General features: G+C 58.7%; 4 protein-coding genes across 5 annotated transcripts; 2 read left to right on the top strand and 2 right to left on the bottom strand.

Annotated features, from left to right (window-relative positions):
• Positions 1-974: 974 nt before the first annotated feature.
• Positions 975-2,292, bottom strand: ANAPC11 (anaphase promoting complex subunit 11). Of its 2 annotated transcripts, XM_063351892.1 has the most exons (3): positions 2,124-2,292; positions 1,890-2,041; positions 975-1,114 (listed from the first exon to the last, which is right to left on the bottom strand). In XM_063351892.1, exons 1-2 carry the CDS (start codon positions 2,230-2,232, stop codon positions 1,896-1,898), a joined length of 255 nt encoding a protein of 84 aa, XP_063207962.1. In that variant the 5' UTR covers positions 2,233-2,292; the 3' UTR covers positions 975-1,114; positions 1,890-1,895. The 2 variants fall into 2 exon arrangements, with proteins under 2 accessions (XP_063207962.1, XP_063207961.1); XM_063351891.1 differs by lacking the exon at positions 975-1,114 and having other exon boundaries at positions 1,854-2,041; positions 2,124-2,291.
• On the bottom strand, positions 986-1,527 carry NPB (neuropeptide B). Its single transcript, XM_063352474.1, has 2 exons — positions 1,315-1,527; positions 986-1,114 (listed from the first exon to the last, which is right to left on the bottom strand). The coding sequence occupies exons 1-2, from the start codon at positions 1,525-1,527 to the stop codon at positions 986-988; spliced, it is 342 nt and encodes a 113-aa protein (XP_063208544.1).
• A 60-nt stretch (positions 2,293-2,352) lies between the features above and the next one.
• Positions 2,353-6,989, top strand: ALYREF (Aly/REF export factor). Its single transcript, XM_063351888.1, has 6 exons — positions 2,353-2,615; positions 2,840-2,971; positions 5,274-5,421; positions 5,518-5,581; positions 5,754-5,934; positions 6,717-6,989. The coding sequence occupies exons 1-6, from the start codon at positions 2,382-2,384 to the stop codon at positions 6,729-6,731; spliced, it is 774 nt and encodes a 257-aa protein (XP_063207958.1). The 5' UTR covers positions 2,353-2,381; the 3' UTR covers positions 6,732-6,989.
• Positions 6,990-7,176: 187 nt separating this feature from the next.
• On the top strand, positions 7,177-16,656 carry ARHGDIA (Rho GDP dissociation inhibitor alpha). The gene is made up of 6 exons (XM_063351889.1): positions 7,177-7,317; positions 13,166-13,375; positions 13,669-13,752; positions 14,162-14,238; positions 14,423-14,486; positions 14,943-16,656. Exons 2-6 carry the CDS (start codon positions 13,186-13,188, stop codon positions 15,140-15,142), a joined length of 615 nt encoding a protein of 204 aa, XP_063207959.1. The 5' UTR covers positions 7,177-7,317; positions 13,166-13,185; the 3' UTR covers positions 15,143-16,656.
• The last annotated feature ends 261 nt before the right edge of the window (positions 16,657-16,917 follow it).

Raw genomic sequence — 16,917 nt, 5'->3', positions numbered from 1 at the left:
CCAGATGCCTGGGGCGGGGGGGACCTTGCCACCGAGCCGCTGGTGTCAGGGGGCTGCTGCCACCCCACTCTTGTCACCGAGCCCTTGTCCTGCTGCCAGAGCACAGCCAGGGTGCCCCGGTACCAGGCGGGGGCTGTGCCCGGGTGACCTGCAGTGCTGGGGGTCAGCGGGGCCCTCCTTGACCGGGGTGACACGGGGATGGCAGTGCCCTGTCTGCGGTCATTCACCGCCCAGCAAAGCCCCGTCAGTTCCTGCTGCTCCCCACAGCTCCGCCTGGTGCTGTGCTGCCCATGCAGGCTCCCTGCGCCGTGCCCTGTGGCCACCACGGGTGTCGGGCTGGCCCCTGGGGCTGATAGCAGGGTGACAATTTGCCGGTCATGATCAGGGAGTGATTTTTTTTTTCTGCCAGGTGTTTGAGCAGCTGCAGCACCTGCGACTGGGGGAATGGCTGCCCCCAGGGGCCCGGGCGGAGAGGGGCTGTGAGGCCAGAGCCACCCCAGCACTGTTGAGACTCCCCGTAGCTTGGTGGAGCCCAGACGTTGAGTGGAAGTGGGTGGCAGGAGGTGGGCACTCAGCTGGCTGACCAAGCCCCTGCCACCATGCCCTCGAGGAGACAAGGGATGGGGCTGCCCAGGGACTTCCTGGGGACACCGGGGTCCCTAGCAGCCGCAGGCTGGGGACCGTGCTCAGATCCAGCCCTGCTCCTACTGCAGCCACCCCTCACACCCCCAGCTGAGCTGTCACTGCCCTCTCACCCGGAACATCTCCAGAGCCCCGAGCGCCATGTCCAGCCCGTCCCTGGCTTTGTTTGGCCTGACCCAGGGCAGCCCCCAGCCCCAGACAAGCCCCCGCAGGGCTCAGGGAGCTGGGGGGGCAACAGGAGGGGGCTCCCCCCACCCCACAGCACCTCCCTCCCCTGCAAGGACAGACGCGATGGAGCCAGCCCAAGCACGTTTATTATCACCACAGAGACACCGCTGCCGGCTCAGGCATCCGCACACTCCCCGGGGTCCAAGGACACGGTCACGTCCGCCTTGCATTGGAGAGCGCTGGGGGCTCCAGGCAGCACCCGGCAGCTCCGCGGCTCGGGGGCCACATCCGTCACGCACAGTGCCTGCAGGGAGACCATCAGCAGGGACCGGGGTCCCCAGGATGCGCGGCACCGGCTGGCGCTGGTGGGGGGAGCCCCGGTGTCCCAGCCGAGCCCCGGTGGGTGGAGGACCCCGGTCCCACCCCGGCACAGCTCGCGTCCGGCATCCCGCGGGGAGCGACCCCAGTCCCCACCGAGCACCCGGGGACGGCCCCAGTACTCACCGCGGCGAGGAGCCGGTCGGGCTGACCGGGCAGCAGCGCGGTGCCGTCGGTGCCGGAGCGGCGGGCGTGGGGCGGGCGGCGGAACCCGGAGAGCAGCCCCGAGGCTCTGCCCACCGAGTAGTGGGGGGGTCCGGCCGGCAGCCTGTACCAGGGCTCGGCGGGGCGGCAGAGCCAGAGCAGCAGCCCCAGCCCGAGCCACCGGGCAGCGCGCATGGTGCCAGCGGCAGCGCAGCGCTCCGGGGCCGCCGCCGCCGCCTTTATAGCCGGGCGGGGGTCCCGCCTCGCCCGCCCCCGCCCCGCTGCGCCGCCCGCCCTCCGCGGGGAAGGAGCCGCTCGCCGGCGGCCCGCAGCCGCTTTCGGGTCACCGAGGGGCCGGGGCCCAGCACCGACACCCCCCGCTCCCGCCCCCGGCACCGATCCCGAGCGCAGAACGACACCTGACACCGGAGGGGCGGGCGGAGGGCGCACGTTTATTGAGGGCGGCCCAGCCGGGAGCGCGAAGCGGCGGCGGCAGGCGGGCACCGTCCCCGTCGTTCCCCGCACCCCTCCCCGTCCCCCCCCGGGTGCGCCGGTACCGGCTGTCACTCCTTGAACTTCCACTCCTGGCGGCACATGGGGCAGTGCTGCTGGACCTGCTGCGAGTTCAGCCACTTGAGGATGCAGTGCATGTGGAAGCAGTGCGAGCACTGCCCCCACACCAGCGGGCAGTCGTCTCCGGGAACCTTGCCTGCGGCACGGACACGCCGTCAGGCCCGGCCCGGCCCAGCCCGGGGCCACCCCGCCCGCCCGTCCGCCCGCCCGTCGCTCACAGTCGGGGCAGCAGCCGTTGAAGGCCATCCGGCAGATCCCGCAGTTCTCGTCGTTGGCCACCCACAGCCAGGAGGCGACGCCATGCCAGCTCCGCACGCGCACCCGCATCCCGCCCCGCCGGAAGTCCCGCACCCGCCCCGCCGGCCCCGCCAGGCGCGCGCGCGGCCGCCGCGCCTTCGCCGCCGGCCCCCCCCCTTCCGCTTCCGGCGTCGGCGCAGCGCGGCCGGAAGTGCAGGCCCCGGAGCGGAGCCGCCATCATGGCCGACAAGATGGACATGTCCCTGGACGATATCATTAAGCTCAACCGCAGCCAGCGCGGGGCCGGCCGGGGCGGCGGCCGGGGCGGCCGGGGCCGGGGCGGCGCCACCCGCGGGGGCGGGCCCGGCCGGGGCGGCGTGGGAGCCGGGCGGGCGGGCGGCGGCGGCCCCGTGCGGAACAGGCCGGTGATGGCCCGGGGCGGCGGCAGGAACCGGCCCGCGCCCTACAGCCGGGTATGGAGCGCGGCGGGGGCGGGCGGGCAGCGCGGCCGCCCGCGGGGTTCGGCGGCGCGGCGGGGGAGCGGGCCGGGGCCGGGCCTTCGGCGGGGCGGGCGGCGGCGGCGGCGGGATGGGGCGGGGGGCGGGCCCGCCGGGCGGCCCTTTGTCCGCTCCCGGCCGGGCGGGCGGCGGCCCGCGGTTCGCCGGCGGCGCTCAGCGAGGTGCCGGTCTCGTTGCAGCCGAAGCAGCTCCCCGAGAAGTGGCAGCACGACCTGTTCGACAGCGGCTTCGGGGCGGGGGCCGGCGTGGAGACCGGCGGGAAGCTCCTCGTGTCGAACCTGGACTTCGGCGTCTCGGATGCGGACATACAGGTGGGGCTGGGGGGCGGCCCCGCGGGGGGGTTAATTCACAGCGGGGGTGTTGGGCGCGCTGGGGGATCCCCGGATGAATGGGCTCTGCCTTTTGCTGGGGCTTGGAGGACTAAGGACCCTGTCCTGCGGCGGGTCTGGTGATCTCGAGGGGCTGCCATTCGGAAGAGCCGCCGTCTCCTGCAGGGCTGTAGCTGGGCGCATTGTGAGTGGCTCTGCCACAGCGCAGGGGTGGGAGAACGCTGCTGTGGGGCTGAATCCAGCTGTGGCTGGAGAATTTGAACAGTGTTAAGCTCTCAAGAGCTGCGTAACTGCAGAAATTTTGTAACTGCACAGCGCGTACATCTGCCTGTTCTGGTTTTATGGGACCTGTTTGCACAGCTTTGTTAAAGTCATGTTCTGTTGAGTGTCGAGGTGTTCCTACGGATGTGCCCATCAGTGTAAGTGGAAGGGTTCTGTGTGAGGGAGAGCGTGCTCCCTTGCACTGCAGTGCCTGCGGTACCTGCTATGTTCTGTCCTCCAGATGAGCTGCCTGTCGTATCCCTCGTTTCAGCCGTGTCTTGGGCCAGAACCTGCCGGATTCTTTCCGTCGGGTGTGCGGTGCACTCTGTCCCTGGGCTGTGTGGGTCAGGAGGGGCTGAGGCGCTGTGCTCCTCTGGCCACGGGGGCATGGTCACTGGTGGGCCATGAGTTGTGCAGAAATAAACATTTGCAAACCCCAGGCGCGTCCCCACTGGGGCTGTGCTGGCTTGGGCACGCTGCAAAGCACCTCCTTTTAAATCGGCTTCTGATCCTCGCATCCTCACCAGGGAGAAACAAACACACACTTTTATTTTTCTTAATCAGTTAATTCATTCCAGTTACTCCATGTGCCGATCTGGCTGTGCCTGGGGAATTGCAAGTGAGCTTTTTCAGGTCACCTAGTTACTGGGTAATGCTCTCAAAACCAGCTCTTTTTCTCATGTAACTTCAGGTTTGGTTTAAATAAGTTTCTTGTTTGTTGTAGTGAGGCCCCAATGTGTAAAACGTGACTCCGTGAAGTCACCTCAGCTTAACCAGCTCTTGCGCTTTGTGTGGTGGCTGAGATTCGCCTTCTCTGCTGCTGGCTTGTGCTGAGGTGTGGACAAACTTCCACGTATGGTTTATTTAGCAGGAAAGCCAACTTAATGGCGCTGCATCTATTTGTTACTACTCATCCCATAATTTAGCACTGCCTAAGATGTGGTGATTCCTTTCTTTGTTTCCATGCTAATCGCATCATTACTGCGGTGCAGCACAGCTTGGGTGCTGTGTTGGCTGGAAGGAACCTCGGAGGTGCGTTGCTGTGGAGGAGCTGCACGGCGTCCCTCCCTGAGTGTTCCCCGCTGCCGGGGAGGAATCTGTGTTCTCCACTATGCCCAGGGGAGCTCTGGAGCTGTGGCTGAGCTCCGCCGTGCTGGGACTGTGCTCTCTTCCAGAAACCTTCTGTCGAGTGCCGTGTAATGTTCACCTCTGGTGAATAAGTCCAAGAGGGGAGCTGGCCGTCAGCCCTGCCTGAAGTGCTGCTGGCTTAGGAAGTGGAAGACTATTGTCTAGTGCTCCCTGAGATGCTTGGGCAGTGACTCGCAGAGAGAGTGGTCGTCGGGCTTTGCAGCAGATGCTGGAGAAGGTGGCCTGTCCCTTCGGGCGCCCCTGGCTGCTCTGGTGTAGGGGTTTTGCTTCTGAGGCACGGGGCGTAGCAGAAACTCGCCAAGATGAGGTGTCCTTGTTGACTTTCTAAACGTAGCGCCTGTGAAACAAGATGGGTGGCTCCGTTGCTGCCTCTTCGTTTCCATCCTTCGTGACAGCAAATTACGTACTTCAGTAGAGAGCTCTTCCTATTCTCAGTTTTTGGGGTGTATTCCTAATGGGCTTTGTTTTTAAATTGCACCTGGTCTAGTAAAGATTTAAAAGGGAAAAATAATTCAGCACAATGCAACCATGATCATTCTTTGTCTATGAAATGGACTAGCGTCTGGGTTATTTTTAGTCTCCCCATTGACTCAGCCTCAACAAAAAGACCTGAGGTTTCTCTTGAGTCTGCTTCGCTGACTAAATGTGCACCCTGCAAGTGGTGAATGTGAAGTCCCACTTGGTTTTGCGACCTGTGGCAACTTTCCGAAATCTGTCTGATGGGCTTGTGCTCCTCTTGTCAGTGTCAGTGATGTTTTGAAAAGTGCCTGCAATTGCTGAGATCAGTTGTGTGTACGCAACTGCCAGCGCTGTCTCTTGGCTGTGCGGTGTTTGCAGCGCTGATGGACGTGTGCGCTCTTCTTCTCTTTCTCAGGAGCTCTTTGCAGAGTTTGGGACCTTGAAGAAGGCAGCTGTGCACTATGACAGATCTGGCCGCAGCCTAGGGACAGCGGACGTGCATTTTGAAAGGAAGGCAGATGCTCTGAAAGCGATGAAGCAGTACAATGGCGTCCCCTTGGACGGTGAGTGTGTGGCTGTCTCTGTAGGGTATTTCACTGGCTGGAGCAGCCCGTGTGCCCGAGTCCCGCACGCAGGCTGACGGGCTGCTCTTCCTCCAGGGCGCCCCATGAACATCCAGCTGGTCACATCACAGATCGACACACAGAGGAGACCAGCACAGAGGTGAGATGCCGCACGGCCGCGGGCGTCCCTGTGCCTGGTCAGCGCGGGGCGGGAACATGCCTGGCCCCTCTTTGTGTGGGGCACGTGGATCCGTCTCTCATTTGGCAAACTTCTGCGTGCCTGTCTGGGGTAACCAAAATGCACTAAACCAGTTATTTTTTAAAAATCACAGTGTAAACAGAGGTGGCATGACCAGAAACCGCGGTGGTTCAGGAGGATTTGGTGGTGGAGGAGGCAACAGGCGAGGTACTCGTGGTGGGAACAGAGGGAGAGGCAGAGGAGCTGGGAGAACTTCCAAACAGCAACTCTCCGCAGAAGAACTAGATGCACAGCTGGATGCTTACAATGCCAGGGTAAGTGCTGCTCGGGCGCTGAGTACAGGCTCCCCGCAGCTTCTCATGCTGGTAAACATCGGCAGCCTGGAGCCGGCAGGAAAGAGAAAGGGTTTTGCAGGTCACTGGGTTAAAGCAGTCTCCCTTTAAAGCGGAGCAGTGCCTTGGTCCGGTAGTTGGCTTTACTTTGCAGAACACTTTGTCAGCTACTGTTAACTGAGAGCCAAGAAACGGCCCCTTTTCCAGCTCTCCCACTTGCTGGGGCCAGCGTAGGGCAGGCTCTTCCGTAGCTGGAACAGCCATGGGGAACAGGAGCTGCATAACTAAACCCACAGAGACAATGGGCTGCAGAAATGGAAAAACAAAAAGAACCACGTAAAATAACGACGTGGATGCTACCAGAGGAAAGGTCGGTGATGCTGATGGTGGACACGAGCCCTCACCTACAGAGTCGCGTCCGCCGTTTGCTGCTCAGACCTCTCTGTGCCGCAGCCAGATTAGAGTCTTGATAGAGAACTGAGGTTGCGTGTGTACGCGATGACAGCGGGGTCGGTGTTGTAGGAATGGGGTGAAACTGAAGTGGGATGAGCAGAATTCTGAGGAAAAAAACCAGCATGGGGATGCCTGGTGTTTTAGAACAGTCTTTGGCGCCGGGGATGCGTAAATAGAGTTATTCTGCCGCAGGTCGGGTGGGGCGGGGGGAGCGCAGCGGGGCAGCTCTGGAGAAGCGGGCTGGGCGCGGTGGGACGCGGCGGGCGCCGCGGTGCGCGTGGTGACGTCCCCTCTCCTCTCCTCTCTTGCAGATGGACACCAGCTAAAGCGGCGGTGGGCGCAGGGAAGGACTCGGATCCGGCCCCGGCTGCCGGGGAGGGGGCGGCGCGGCGGCCACTCACACCGCGGTGGATTTGTTTTACTTTACGTTCTGGGATAGGTTTTAAACTCCTGTAAAGGTTTTTTTTAATTCTGACGCAGACCTGTTTTGTACCGAGTTATTTTTGGGATAAATTTTACTGGTTGCCTGTTGGGCCGAGGTGGCTTTTTCACCTTTGCCGTAATAAAATAGAACCGTGTCTAGAGCTGTGGACGCCTCCGCCTCGCCACGCCCCCTTGCCACGCCCCCCCGGCCACGCCCACTGCCCGGCCCGCGCGCGCGCGCCCTTTCCCGCGCCCGGCCCGCCGCGCGCCGCTCTACCCCCTGCGCCCCAACTCTATCGTCCGTCCCGCCATCGCGCGCCTCTCCCCCGGGCCAATCAGCGCGCCGGGCCGCGGCCGGAAGTGAGGTGCGGGGCTCAACCCCTCCGTATAACGGGAAGTGACGGGCGTGTCCCGGAAGTGCGGGGGCGCGCGGGCGGCTGGGCGGATCCCGGCGCGTTGTCACCGCAGCGCGGAGAGCGAGCAGGGCCGGTAGGGCGAGGCCGGGCCGGGGCGGGGCTCGGCGGGGACCGGGACCGGGACCGGGACCGGGACCGGGACCGGGGCGGGTTCGGGCGGTGGGGCCGCGCCTCAGCCCCCCTGGGACCGGGCCGCACCGCGCCCCGCCGTCCCCGGGCCGCGGGAGGGGCCGGGGCGCGGCCGAGGTGCGGGAGCGGGGCCCCGCGTGCCCTTGCGTAACCTTCCGAGGGCCGGGGAGCGCCGCTGTCCCGGCGGGGGCCGTTCCCGAGCGGAGCGGAGCTCGCGGGGCCCGCGGTTGGGGTGAAACGCGGAGTGTTGGGATCGGCTCGTGCTCCCGTGGGGGCCGGCGCTGCTCCGCGCCCGCCCCGCCGGCTGCGGGGGCGTTGAAGGGGAGTGCGGGGTCCTTCGCGTTTCCCGGGCCTCGGGAGGGCTGAGTGTTCGGTGTGTCTCACACGGATTTTACATAAATGGCTCCTGGTTACGAAATGAGGAACTTGGAAGCGACTTCCTCAGGGTCGGTTTCCTTCCGTGTGACAGTAACTGAAGAGCCCATTTGATCCCCCGTAATGCTGCAGGCCTGGTGTGGGCTACAGCAGCTGGGGCACCAGGCACAAAGGCCGCAGTTCGGCTCCTGGAGGAGTGGTCAGTTCTCCCCCCACCCCTTTACAACCCTGCCGGAGGATGGCGAGGTCTGCCCTGGCTCTGTAGGCTCTCTGCAGCAAGTCTGAAAGTCGAAACTTCCTTTTCTTAAGACGAGAAAAACTCCTAGTCACACCAAGCGGATAAATTGTTGCCTTGAGGGTTTCGTGTCTAGTCCAGAGCGCTTTGTTGCTCTGGTTTTCCAAGTGTTCTCCCAGTGTGAGTATCCTTGCCCCGTAGCTGCTGAGCAGAGACGGTTTCGTCGTTGTGTTCCACTGTGGAGGCGAGGAGCAACACTTAGGGATGGGTCACACTCTCAGCGGTGTCCGGGGTCACTGTGGTTGCAGCCCGTTTACCCACGCAGCTTGTTTGCACCTTGTGTGTGAGACTGCGAGACTTTTTTAAATTTCTGAAGTTGTGAGCATACAGAGCTGTCTGCTCATGCCTTTGGTTTTGCTCTTGACAGTTAGCGCCTTCTAGGTGAACTGCAGCTCAGGGTTATGTCGTAAGCAAAAAAAAATTAAAATAGAATATTACATCTCCAAATGGCCGAGTCCCTGAAAGGCAGCAGACTGTTTCCAGAGTTGTCCATCTCCACAGCCATGAGCCAGTGGCAGGGATCAGCTGAGTGAGAGGTCTCGGATGCTCTTACAAAGCAGCTGGTGCAGTGGCGTTTTCTGGATGTTCCTTTGCCTCGAAATTCCCAGTGGTGTCAGAGGGCAGCGCTCAGCCTCAGGAATTGTCACTGAGTCGCTGGTTACTCCTTTGCCGCTGATGCATTTGCGTCCCCCGTTCCCCCCGGCTGCCCTGGGAACCATCTGAGCCCAGTTCAGCTCTGATCCAGCCTCCTGAGCTGCCGTGGTGCGTGTAGAGCAGCAGCGCAGCCTGAGCTGGTTTCAGCAGTTCTCTGTCTCCCTGTCCTCACAGCATAGCAGCGTTTGTAGCCACGTAGCGAACTGAAGCAGCGAATTGATCTGGCTGGAAAATAGCCCTGCAGAAATGGTTTTAACTGGATTAAATTCCAACTGAGTTTGCCGTGTGGCTGCACAAGCTTTCCCTTGCGCCACGGGGGAAGGAAGAAGGGTGGGGACCTCTTGAATTGGCACTGCTGCGCGTCCATGGCTGCGCTGTGTCCTAACGGACGTCCGAAGCCAATTAGCTGATCTGAGGAGAGACTGACTAACTCTGGTTTCAGTAGTACCGTGGGATCTTGATCCTGGGGTATGAAGAAGCCGCTGTTTACTGCTGTCTGCCTGAAAACAGGGTTATGTTCCTAGCAGTTTTTCTGTCTGGCAGAAGGTGGGGCTCTTGCATTCACTGCTCTGAGCTCCCTGGTCCTGTGTGAAAAATGCTGAGAATCCAGGAGAAACTGCTGACTTGAGGAAGCAGTGAAGGCAGCTGAGTGTGGATTCCTGGATGGGAAGCGATTCAGGCTCCTGCTGTCTCCTGCAGGCTTCTGTGATCGGCGAGGATCTGAGAGTGCCCAGGGCTGTTTCCCTAGACAGGGCCGAGGAGCTCACCTCCGGTAATTTGCTTTCGGGCTGAGTGCAGGCTGGGATTCCCCTTCCCTGCCGGCCGTGGCAGAGTCCACAGCAGGTCTGTGCCATCTCCTAGGAGCTGCGGAGGCACCAGCTTGAGCGTTCTGTGACTGAGTCTTAAAGAGTCTTAAGAACCAGAGAGCCGCTGTGCAGAGGTGCTGAGCAGGGCATCCGAGTGTCAAAAGGAGCTGAGGAGGAATTTCCTTCCCAAGACCTTGGAGCAGTGCCTGAGGTTTGAGGTGTTGAGCTCCTGTGAGGCACCCGTGCCCGGCTGCCGGTCAGCAGCGTAGCTGCTTTTGTTCAGGAGCTGAGCCCTTTGAAGGACTGCGTTGCAGGTCCCCTCTCCTCTGCGTGTCGGTGCGCACTTGCTGGGGGTCTCAGCACGGCACATGTGGGACACACAAGTGCAGTTCTCTTCTCTCCTGGCAGTTCACATGCGATCGAGTCCCTTGGCTTCTCTTTGTCCAGCAGTGGTGGTGGTTCTTGATTAATCCGTGTGGTGGTGTGCATGATTGTGTCTTTAGCTCTGGATCACAGGATTAAGGCTAGAGGCATAGGAACACAAGCAAAGAGCTGGGGATTTGGATTTTTTTTTCCTTTTAATTTTTTTTGGTGCCCTCTATGGCACAGTTGTTGCTAAATATCTGTTTGAGAGGGATTACCCTAATGGAGCTGATGAAGATTGGGTGCTGGTGATGCATGGGAGGAAACTGTTGCCCCGCTGGTTACATCTGGAGGTTGGTTGTCAATGAGTGGAAGCTCTGTACTTGGTTCAGACCAAACTGGGTCATTTCTTAACTGATGAGGGTAGGATACCGGATCCTGGAAATTGTCTGCTATTTCAGCTGCTAGAAAGCAGTGCTGTTTGACGCTAAGGCTGTTCCTGTGCAGAGCACAGTGATCTTCCTGACCTGACCCTGCTGTTGGGAAGCTGCACTGTGGCCGGCACTGCTCTGTTCACCTCGCAGGGATGATCCTTTGCCACCTGCAGTCCTGGCTTCAGCAAGCGTTGGTTCTTCGAGGGGAGGCTGTCTGACGGCTCCTGTGGCCTGTCGCTGCAGGTGCTGATCAGGCCATTTGCTAGAAGTTTTGTCTCTGCTTGGTCTGAAAATTGGAAGGTGGTGGACACCCGTGGACAGTAATGCTGTGGATAGGGACGCAGCACCGTTGGGGATATGCATGTGGGTGGTCTGCTGTGTGTGCGTCTGTTTATTGTATTCATACTTTCAAAGAGGGATCAATCACAGAGAGTTTGGAAGTCGACACAAGTCAGTGACTTGGGACTTCAGTTATTTAAAGCTCTCACTGAATTCCATCACTTCCATTTCCTGAAAGCTACAGGTCTCTTAGGAGGGGTTCAGGTATTCTTAGAAGGAGTTCTTCAGCCTACAGAGAGAGAATGACCTGTAGTGCTTGGGAGGTGAAATCTGACCTGGAGGCGAGATGAAGGCCTGCAATAAGGGGATCAAGCAGTGGAGTGGGTACTTGGGTGAGTGTTTGCTCAGCGCTTCTGGGAGTCTTCAAGGCTGGAGGGTTTTTTGGGCAGGAGTGCAAAGCAAGTGACTGAGTTTGATAGGGAAATACCAGGGTGAAATCCAGTCAGATGTTTGTGTATGCCATGAGATTAAATGGCCTTTTGGATACAAATTTCCACGATATTCAGTGCCAGGATATTGGAGAATGCCATGCAGAAGGGCCAGCTGCTTGTTGTAAAGCGTAGGGGTCAGAACCGGTGGTTGTTTGCAGCTGTAAGTGTGAAGGTACAATGGGGAAAGCTCCCCTACACAGACGTGCTTGTGCCACGCGGTACCAGAGCCCTTGTGATAATCCCAAAGTGTCACATCGTCCCCCCACCTTTGTCTGGTGATAAATCTTAGTCAAGCTTTGATACCCAGAAACACCAGTTGCATCCATTGCATGTATCCTACTCCAGGACGCCCCGAGCGCTGTGCTAGCCTCTCTGGGGAAGCGCTGCCAGCCCAGGGCACGTCAGTGGAACGTCTATTCTCGGGTCTGACAGTGGGCAAGAAGTGGCTCCCCACCGGTGGCCAGGCTACAGCTCTGTCTCAGCACTGGCTCCGCAGCCGAGAATCCTGGAGGAGAGCTGGTCACCGGTTCTCCCTCCCCCTTTCCTTTCCTCTCTCATCTGTGGCTGATAGGTCTGCTGTAGTGTCTTCTCTTCTGGCAGAGATGTGCAAAATTTCACTTCCTGTGTCTAATCTGTTTCCTTTGCCCTGTTCCCCAACAAAATATTCATAATATTTATGGCTAAAAACATGAGTGGAGCCCAGGTGGCACCTCCACTGTTCTGCTATTCCAGCCATTGCCAGGCTAGAACTGGATGTGGAGTGAGACCAGCCCTGGCATCTGCGGAACTTGCCCTGCGTCACTATAAAATGTGCTCTGTAAACTGTGTGTGACTCATGTCAGCACTGAGGTCTGTCGTTCCCCCTCTGGGTGGCACATTGGGTAGAAATGGAAGAGTTGAACTGTGCGCTATTATGTCAGCTTAAAGACAAAAAGAATGGATGATGGTTAGTTTATTTAGTGTAACCTGTATGAGAAGCTTTAGCTGCATGTTAGATCATAATTAAGCCTCTAGTTATGTACGTTGTGTGTTTTTCTTGTATTTGTAGCAAATGTTGTAGTTCTTGATTTATTTGGAAACTAGATGCCAGAGCAGTGAATGCAGTTCCACAGTCTGTTGCAAGTGGTGTGTGCTCGTACAGAGCTCCAGGTGGGAATATTGAGCAGGATACAGGAATACGAGACTGACAGGAACACCTGGATCCATCAGCAGATCATTTGTCAAAGATTTTGCTTCTTCAGAAAGCCCTTCAAAAGCTGTCACTGAAAGAGTTTTTTGAGTCTTTAGAGTGTCCAAGTTGATATTTGCTGTAGGGCGACCCTTAGGACAGTGCACTCTGTGGAATTACTGAGGATGTCATTGGCTTTTACTGAGGTTTTTAACAGGGTGTTGCCATCGCCTTTCACCAGCCCTCAGTGTGCAGCTGGCTGTTTCCTGGTTAGAGTCTTGGGTGGCCGAGCCAAGCTCCACACATGTTTTTAATCCATTATCTGTTTCACTGGCCGTGTGTGACACAGATCTTTGCAAAGGACCGAGTGTGATATCAGCTGAGCCAGGTGTCTCGTTCCACTCCTCCCAGGCACCCAGTGCAGAGCGGACTGATCTGATTGAGTTACAAACTGTGAGCTCCGGGTTGCAGCTCCTGGCGTTTGTGCCAGTGGTGGGGCAGAGGCCTGTTCTTAGCTGGAGTCGTGTGTTGTAGAGAGCAGAACTGAACTGTGTTCATTCTGAGCTCAGGTTTCGTATAAGTGAAAGCCTGACCCGGTTGATCTTGTGGAGGAGAGTGTTTTCTCTATGGCTCGGGGCATTTACCTGTTACAGCTCATGGGTAAAGCTGAACTGTGTGGGCCTCCATGGGCTGAATATGAGACCTCGTGTATCGGAGCAGTCTGCAGGGTGGCGGGGTACCCTTGGCAGGGTTGTGTCCCCCAGAGCTCCCCTGGGGACAGCCCATGAAGGGCCTGAGTGACAGAGGGAGCCTGTGGAGTCACAGGGAGCGGTTCTGGGGAAGCCTGGCTGGGCTGATGAGCTGCTGGGAAGGAGCCCATGCTGGCGGAGGGGGTAGGTGCAGTTACACTTCTCCTCCCCACTTCAGTGTAACTCGCCTGTGTGAGGATGGCAGAGCAGGAGCCGACGGCGGAGCAGCTGGCACAGATTGCAGCTGAAAATGAGGAGGACGAACACTCTGTCAACTACAAGCCACCTGCCCAGAAGAGCATCCAGGAGATCCAGGAGCTGGACAAGGATGACGAGAGCCTGCGCAAGTACAAGGAGGCACTGCTTGGTGCTGTCACTGTGACTGCAGGTGAGCAGAGGACATGGCTATGCCTTGCTCCAGCCAGAGCTCCATCAGCCACCCCTGGCCTCATCGCTGCTCCTGCCTGGGAGCTGTTTCCCTCCCAACTCTTTGCCCTTCAGCAGGAGCACCGCCAGGAGCATAACGGCGTGTGTCTGCGCCCCCCGTGCTGATGTCAGGCCCTTGGAATAAGGCACCAGGGACTGGGGGTGGCAAACCCAAGAAGTGCCCTGGAAGGAAAAGGAGTTGTGTTGGTTGGTATTAGGGATGGGTGTTTAACAGCCTTTTCGCTTGTCTTCCAGATCCCAATGCTCCGAATGTGGTGGTGACCAAACTGACTTTGGTCTGTGCTACGGCCCCTGGCCCTCTGGAGCTGGACCTGACAGGTGAGCTGGGCAAGAGCCAGAGCTTCCACTCCCTCGCCAGCCCCGTTTTGTAGAGGTGCAAGCTGCCGGGTGGGGGAGCCAGCTGTCCTCCAGCCTGCACAGCGACACTGGTGGCAGCTTCGAGATGGCGACAAGCTCGGAGCAAACGTCTACAGAGGAACATTCTTGAATTAGCTGCATTGCTGCGCTGCAGAGTCCTTTCACAGGGCATCGCTTGTCCACCTCAGGTAGCCTGGGCAGTGCAGCAAGGAGGCTCCTGTCAGGCAAAAATGAAATGGATGAACCGTGTGCTGCCCAGGCAGCAAGGGTCATCCCCTGCTACCACAGACATTGTCCTCGTCACCTGTCGCATCTTATATTTGCCCCAGAGCACAATACAAAGGGACTCTGACCTCTCTCTTCTTTGTAGGTGACCTGGAGAGCTACAAGAAGCAAGCATTTGTGCTGAAGGAGGGTGTGGAATACCGGATAAAAATCTCCTTTAGGGTAAGAATTCAGATTTGAAAACTGAAGAATGAAGGGAACACTGAACTGCTGCAGTCCCAGCGTTGGGAGTGCCTGAGCCCCAAAAAGTGGTGTGATGGGGGAAATTGTCTCCTCCTGTGGGCGGGGTGGGCAGGGCAGTGTCTCTGGGAGAGATCTTCTACAGTCCTTGCTTGTGTCTCTGCAGGTTAACAGGGAGATTGTGTCGGGGTTGAAGTACATTCAGCACACATTCCGGAAAGGCGTGAAAAGTAAGTGCTTCTCTGTGACTCAAGTAGTGCTTTGTGTGAGGGCTTTCTGCTCTTCCCGCTGCGGTGATGGGGGCTCGCCCGCTGCTGCCCCACAGCCCACAGCGGGAGGAGACGGTCTGCAGCCATCTCTGTGCCGCTGAGCCTGTGGCAACGTGTGGAGGCTTCTGGGTCTGCGGTGGGTTGGCAGCCTGTGGTCCTGGCTGCACCCGTGCCTCGGAGCTTGGTGTGCGATCCCCACTGGAGCGTGGTGGCGAACAGATTGCTGCTGACAGTGGTGCCAGTGTTGGGGGGCCGCTCGTGGAGTGAATGGAGCTGTTAATGTGGGCGACATTCTCGTTCTCGTAGCTCCGCTGTGGATTGTTGTAGCAGTAACAGACCTTTCATTTGCTTTAGCCTTGCCCCAAATGCAGGGGAGGCTCTTGAACAGCCTCCATAGACCTCTCTTTCTCCTCCTAGTTGACAAGACCGAGTACATGGTTGGGAGCTACGGCCCCCGAGCAGAGGAGTATGAGTTTCTGACCCCCATGGAAGAAGCCCCTAAGGGCATGCTGGCCCGGGGCAGCTACAACATCAAATCCAAGTTCACAGATGATGATAAGACTGACCACCTGTCCTGGGAGTGGAACCTGACCATCAAGAAGGATTGGAAGGACTAGCCCTTCCCAAGGCCAAACCCCAGAGAGCGTGAATCAGACAGTGGCTACCGTAGAAATCCCCCCCTGTACCAAAGTGCTGACATCGGAACCCTCCTACCTTTCACCCCCTGTTATAATTTGACCAGAGAGCTCAGTTTTTTAATGTGCCCCCTCCCCAGAGAATCACTGAGTGCATTGATCAAACCGTGCTGTCTGCATCTGATCTCCAGCTGCCCGTCCCCGGGCCGGGCTGTCCCAGCGCAGAGGTGGGAGCGGTTCCTCCCTCGCCAGGCCCTTTGCTGCTTCTCACCTTCCTCTGTTCGGGTAGGTGCTGAAGGGGAGAAACTCCTACGCTCTGTGTGGGATCCTGTGCTTGGCTTTCCTGTGCACAGCTCAGGGTAGCTACTGCCTCCAAGTAGCTGAAGAACTTTGATGCCAGGCAGCTATTGAATCCATTTGTTGGCTCAAATCATGTCCGGCCTGTCCCTTCCACCCAGTCAGTGTCCTGGGAACACTGGCAGCTTCATTTGTGGATGTTCCCTGTAACCATGATGCCTTAATGTGTAACACGTATCCTCTAGGGAGGGGGCCCTGCCCCTGTTACACTTTTTAAACGCCACCCGCCCTCCCCCTGTTTGTTGGCATGGCACTCCTCTTGGTCACGCCCCTCATGGGTTATTAGGAAAGAGTCACAACTTCCCGCTTTGCTGCTGGTCCGTTCTTCACCCAAGACGGGACATCTCCAGAGGGGAGGGCAGTGTGACAGCCTGGGTGACGCCCGGCCACCCCTCCCGCTGCCCAGAGAGCTGGGCTGGCAGGACCCCGGCCCTGCTTGCGTAGAGCTCCCAGCTCCGGCAGCCTCGGCGCCTGCGAGAGACAGGGGGGGCTGCGAGGCAGGCGGGTGTGGGAGTCCCCAGTGTTGCCATCACCTCACACTTCTCATTGCAGCCAAGGTCGCTGCAAAGCACTGAAATTCCAGGACTGCACCTGCCCTCCTGGCTGTTTTGGGCTGAGGATGGACTAGTCTGTTTCTGCAGCTGCTCTCCTGATGCGATCAACAAAGAGCTTGCAATGGACAAGTATTCAGAAGCGGTTAATGCCTTATGTATCTGTTCTGCCTTTAAAATCTGTGCCTGGCCTGTCAGTATTTATTGCCTTGACACTCGCCTGCCCCGTGCCCGTAGCAGAGCCCTGCAGCACCCAGCCTGCCGCCGGGGCTGACTGACACCGCGCTTGGGGCCAGGGAGCCCTCCGTGGCCCGCGAACCCCCGCGGGCTGGGCAGGCACCTTCCAGCTCCGCAGCCCTCTTATTTGGATCCTACCACGTTGAGGTCGTATTAGAACTGGGACCAAGTACATGTGGCTTTCTCGTAGCTACGTCTTTGCCTCTAACTCTCCCTTGCCCCGCCCCTAGAGAGATTTTTGTTAATTTGATTTGGTGCATATTGTCTGTAAATCCTAGACCCGGGTTAACAGGTTTGGAATCATCATCTGCTTCTCCTTTTATGACAGTTAAATAAAATCTTTGAACTGACTGTCTGCTGCCCGCTCTGGTTCTGTTCTGGAACTTCCTGGTTCTGGGTCTTTGGGGGCAGTGGCAGAACTTCTGTTCCACGGGGGATTTCTGCAAACACCGGGGGTGGGAGAAGACCAGAATCCCTGGGTTTGCTAAGCTGTGAAATGGGGCCTGTGACAGTCCTTGCCAGAGAAGGAGAGGCAAAAGGGCCCCCGTGGCAGTGTTTGTCGTTGAGATCTATCCCTTGCTTTCACTCTGTCCTGCGGTGTGAGAGGTGAGA

The sequence above is a fragment of the Chroicocephalus ridibundus genome, chromosome 14, assembly GCF_963924245.1.
Source record: "Chroicocephalus ridibundus chromosome 14, bChrRid1.1, whole genome shotgun sequence".
Lineage (NCBI taxonomy): Eukaryota > Metazoa > Chordata > Aves > Charadriiformes > Laridae > Chroicocephalus > Chroicocephalus ridibundus.
This window is presented reverse-complemented; position numbering and strand designations above follow the sequence as displayed.

Bases quoted from the DNA above. Each gene is read 5' to 3' on its own strand.
- ANAPC11 (XM_063351892.1), bottom strand. From the start codon at position 2,232: ATGCGGGTGCGCGTGCGGAGCTGGCATGGCGTCGCCTCCTGGCTGTGG. The intron at 2,042-2,123 runs GTGAGCGACGGG...TCCGTGCCGCAG, and splicing joins CAACGGCTGCTGCCCCGACT to GCAAGGTTCCCGGAGACGAC.
- ALYREF (XM_063351888.1), top strand. From the start codon at position 2,382: ATGGCCGACAAGATGGACATGTCCCTGGACGATATCATTAAGCTCAAC. The intron at 2,972-5,273 runs GTGGGGCTGGGG...TCTCTTTCTCAG, and splicing joins TCTCGGATGCGGACATACAG to GAGCTCTTTGCAGAGTTTGG. The intron at 5,582-5,753 runs GTGAGATGCCGC...TAAAAATCACAG, and splicing joins CAGAGGAGACCAGCACAGAG to TGTAAACAGAGGTGGCATGA.
- ARHGDIA (XM_063351889.1), top strand. From the start codon at position 13,186: ATGGCAGAGCAGGAGCCGACGGCGGAGCAGCTGGCACAGATTGCAGCT. The intron at 13,753-14,161 runs GTGAGCTGGGCA...TCTTCTTTGTAG, and splicing joins TCTGGAGCTGGACCTGACAG to GTGACCTGGAGAGCTACAAG. The intron at 14,239-14,422 runs GTAAGAATTCAG...GTGTCTCTGCAG, and splicing joins GGATAAAAATCTCCTTTAGG to GTTAACAGGGAGATTGTGTC.
- NPB (XM_063352474.1), bottom strand. From the start codon at position 1,527: ATGCGCGCTGCCCGGTGGCTCGGGCTGGGGCTGCTGCTCTGGCTCTGC. The intron at 1,115-1,314 runs GTGAGTACTGGG...GTCTCCCTGCAG, and splicing joins CCGACCGGCTCCTCGCCGCG to GCACTGTGCGTGACGGATGT.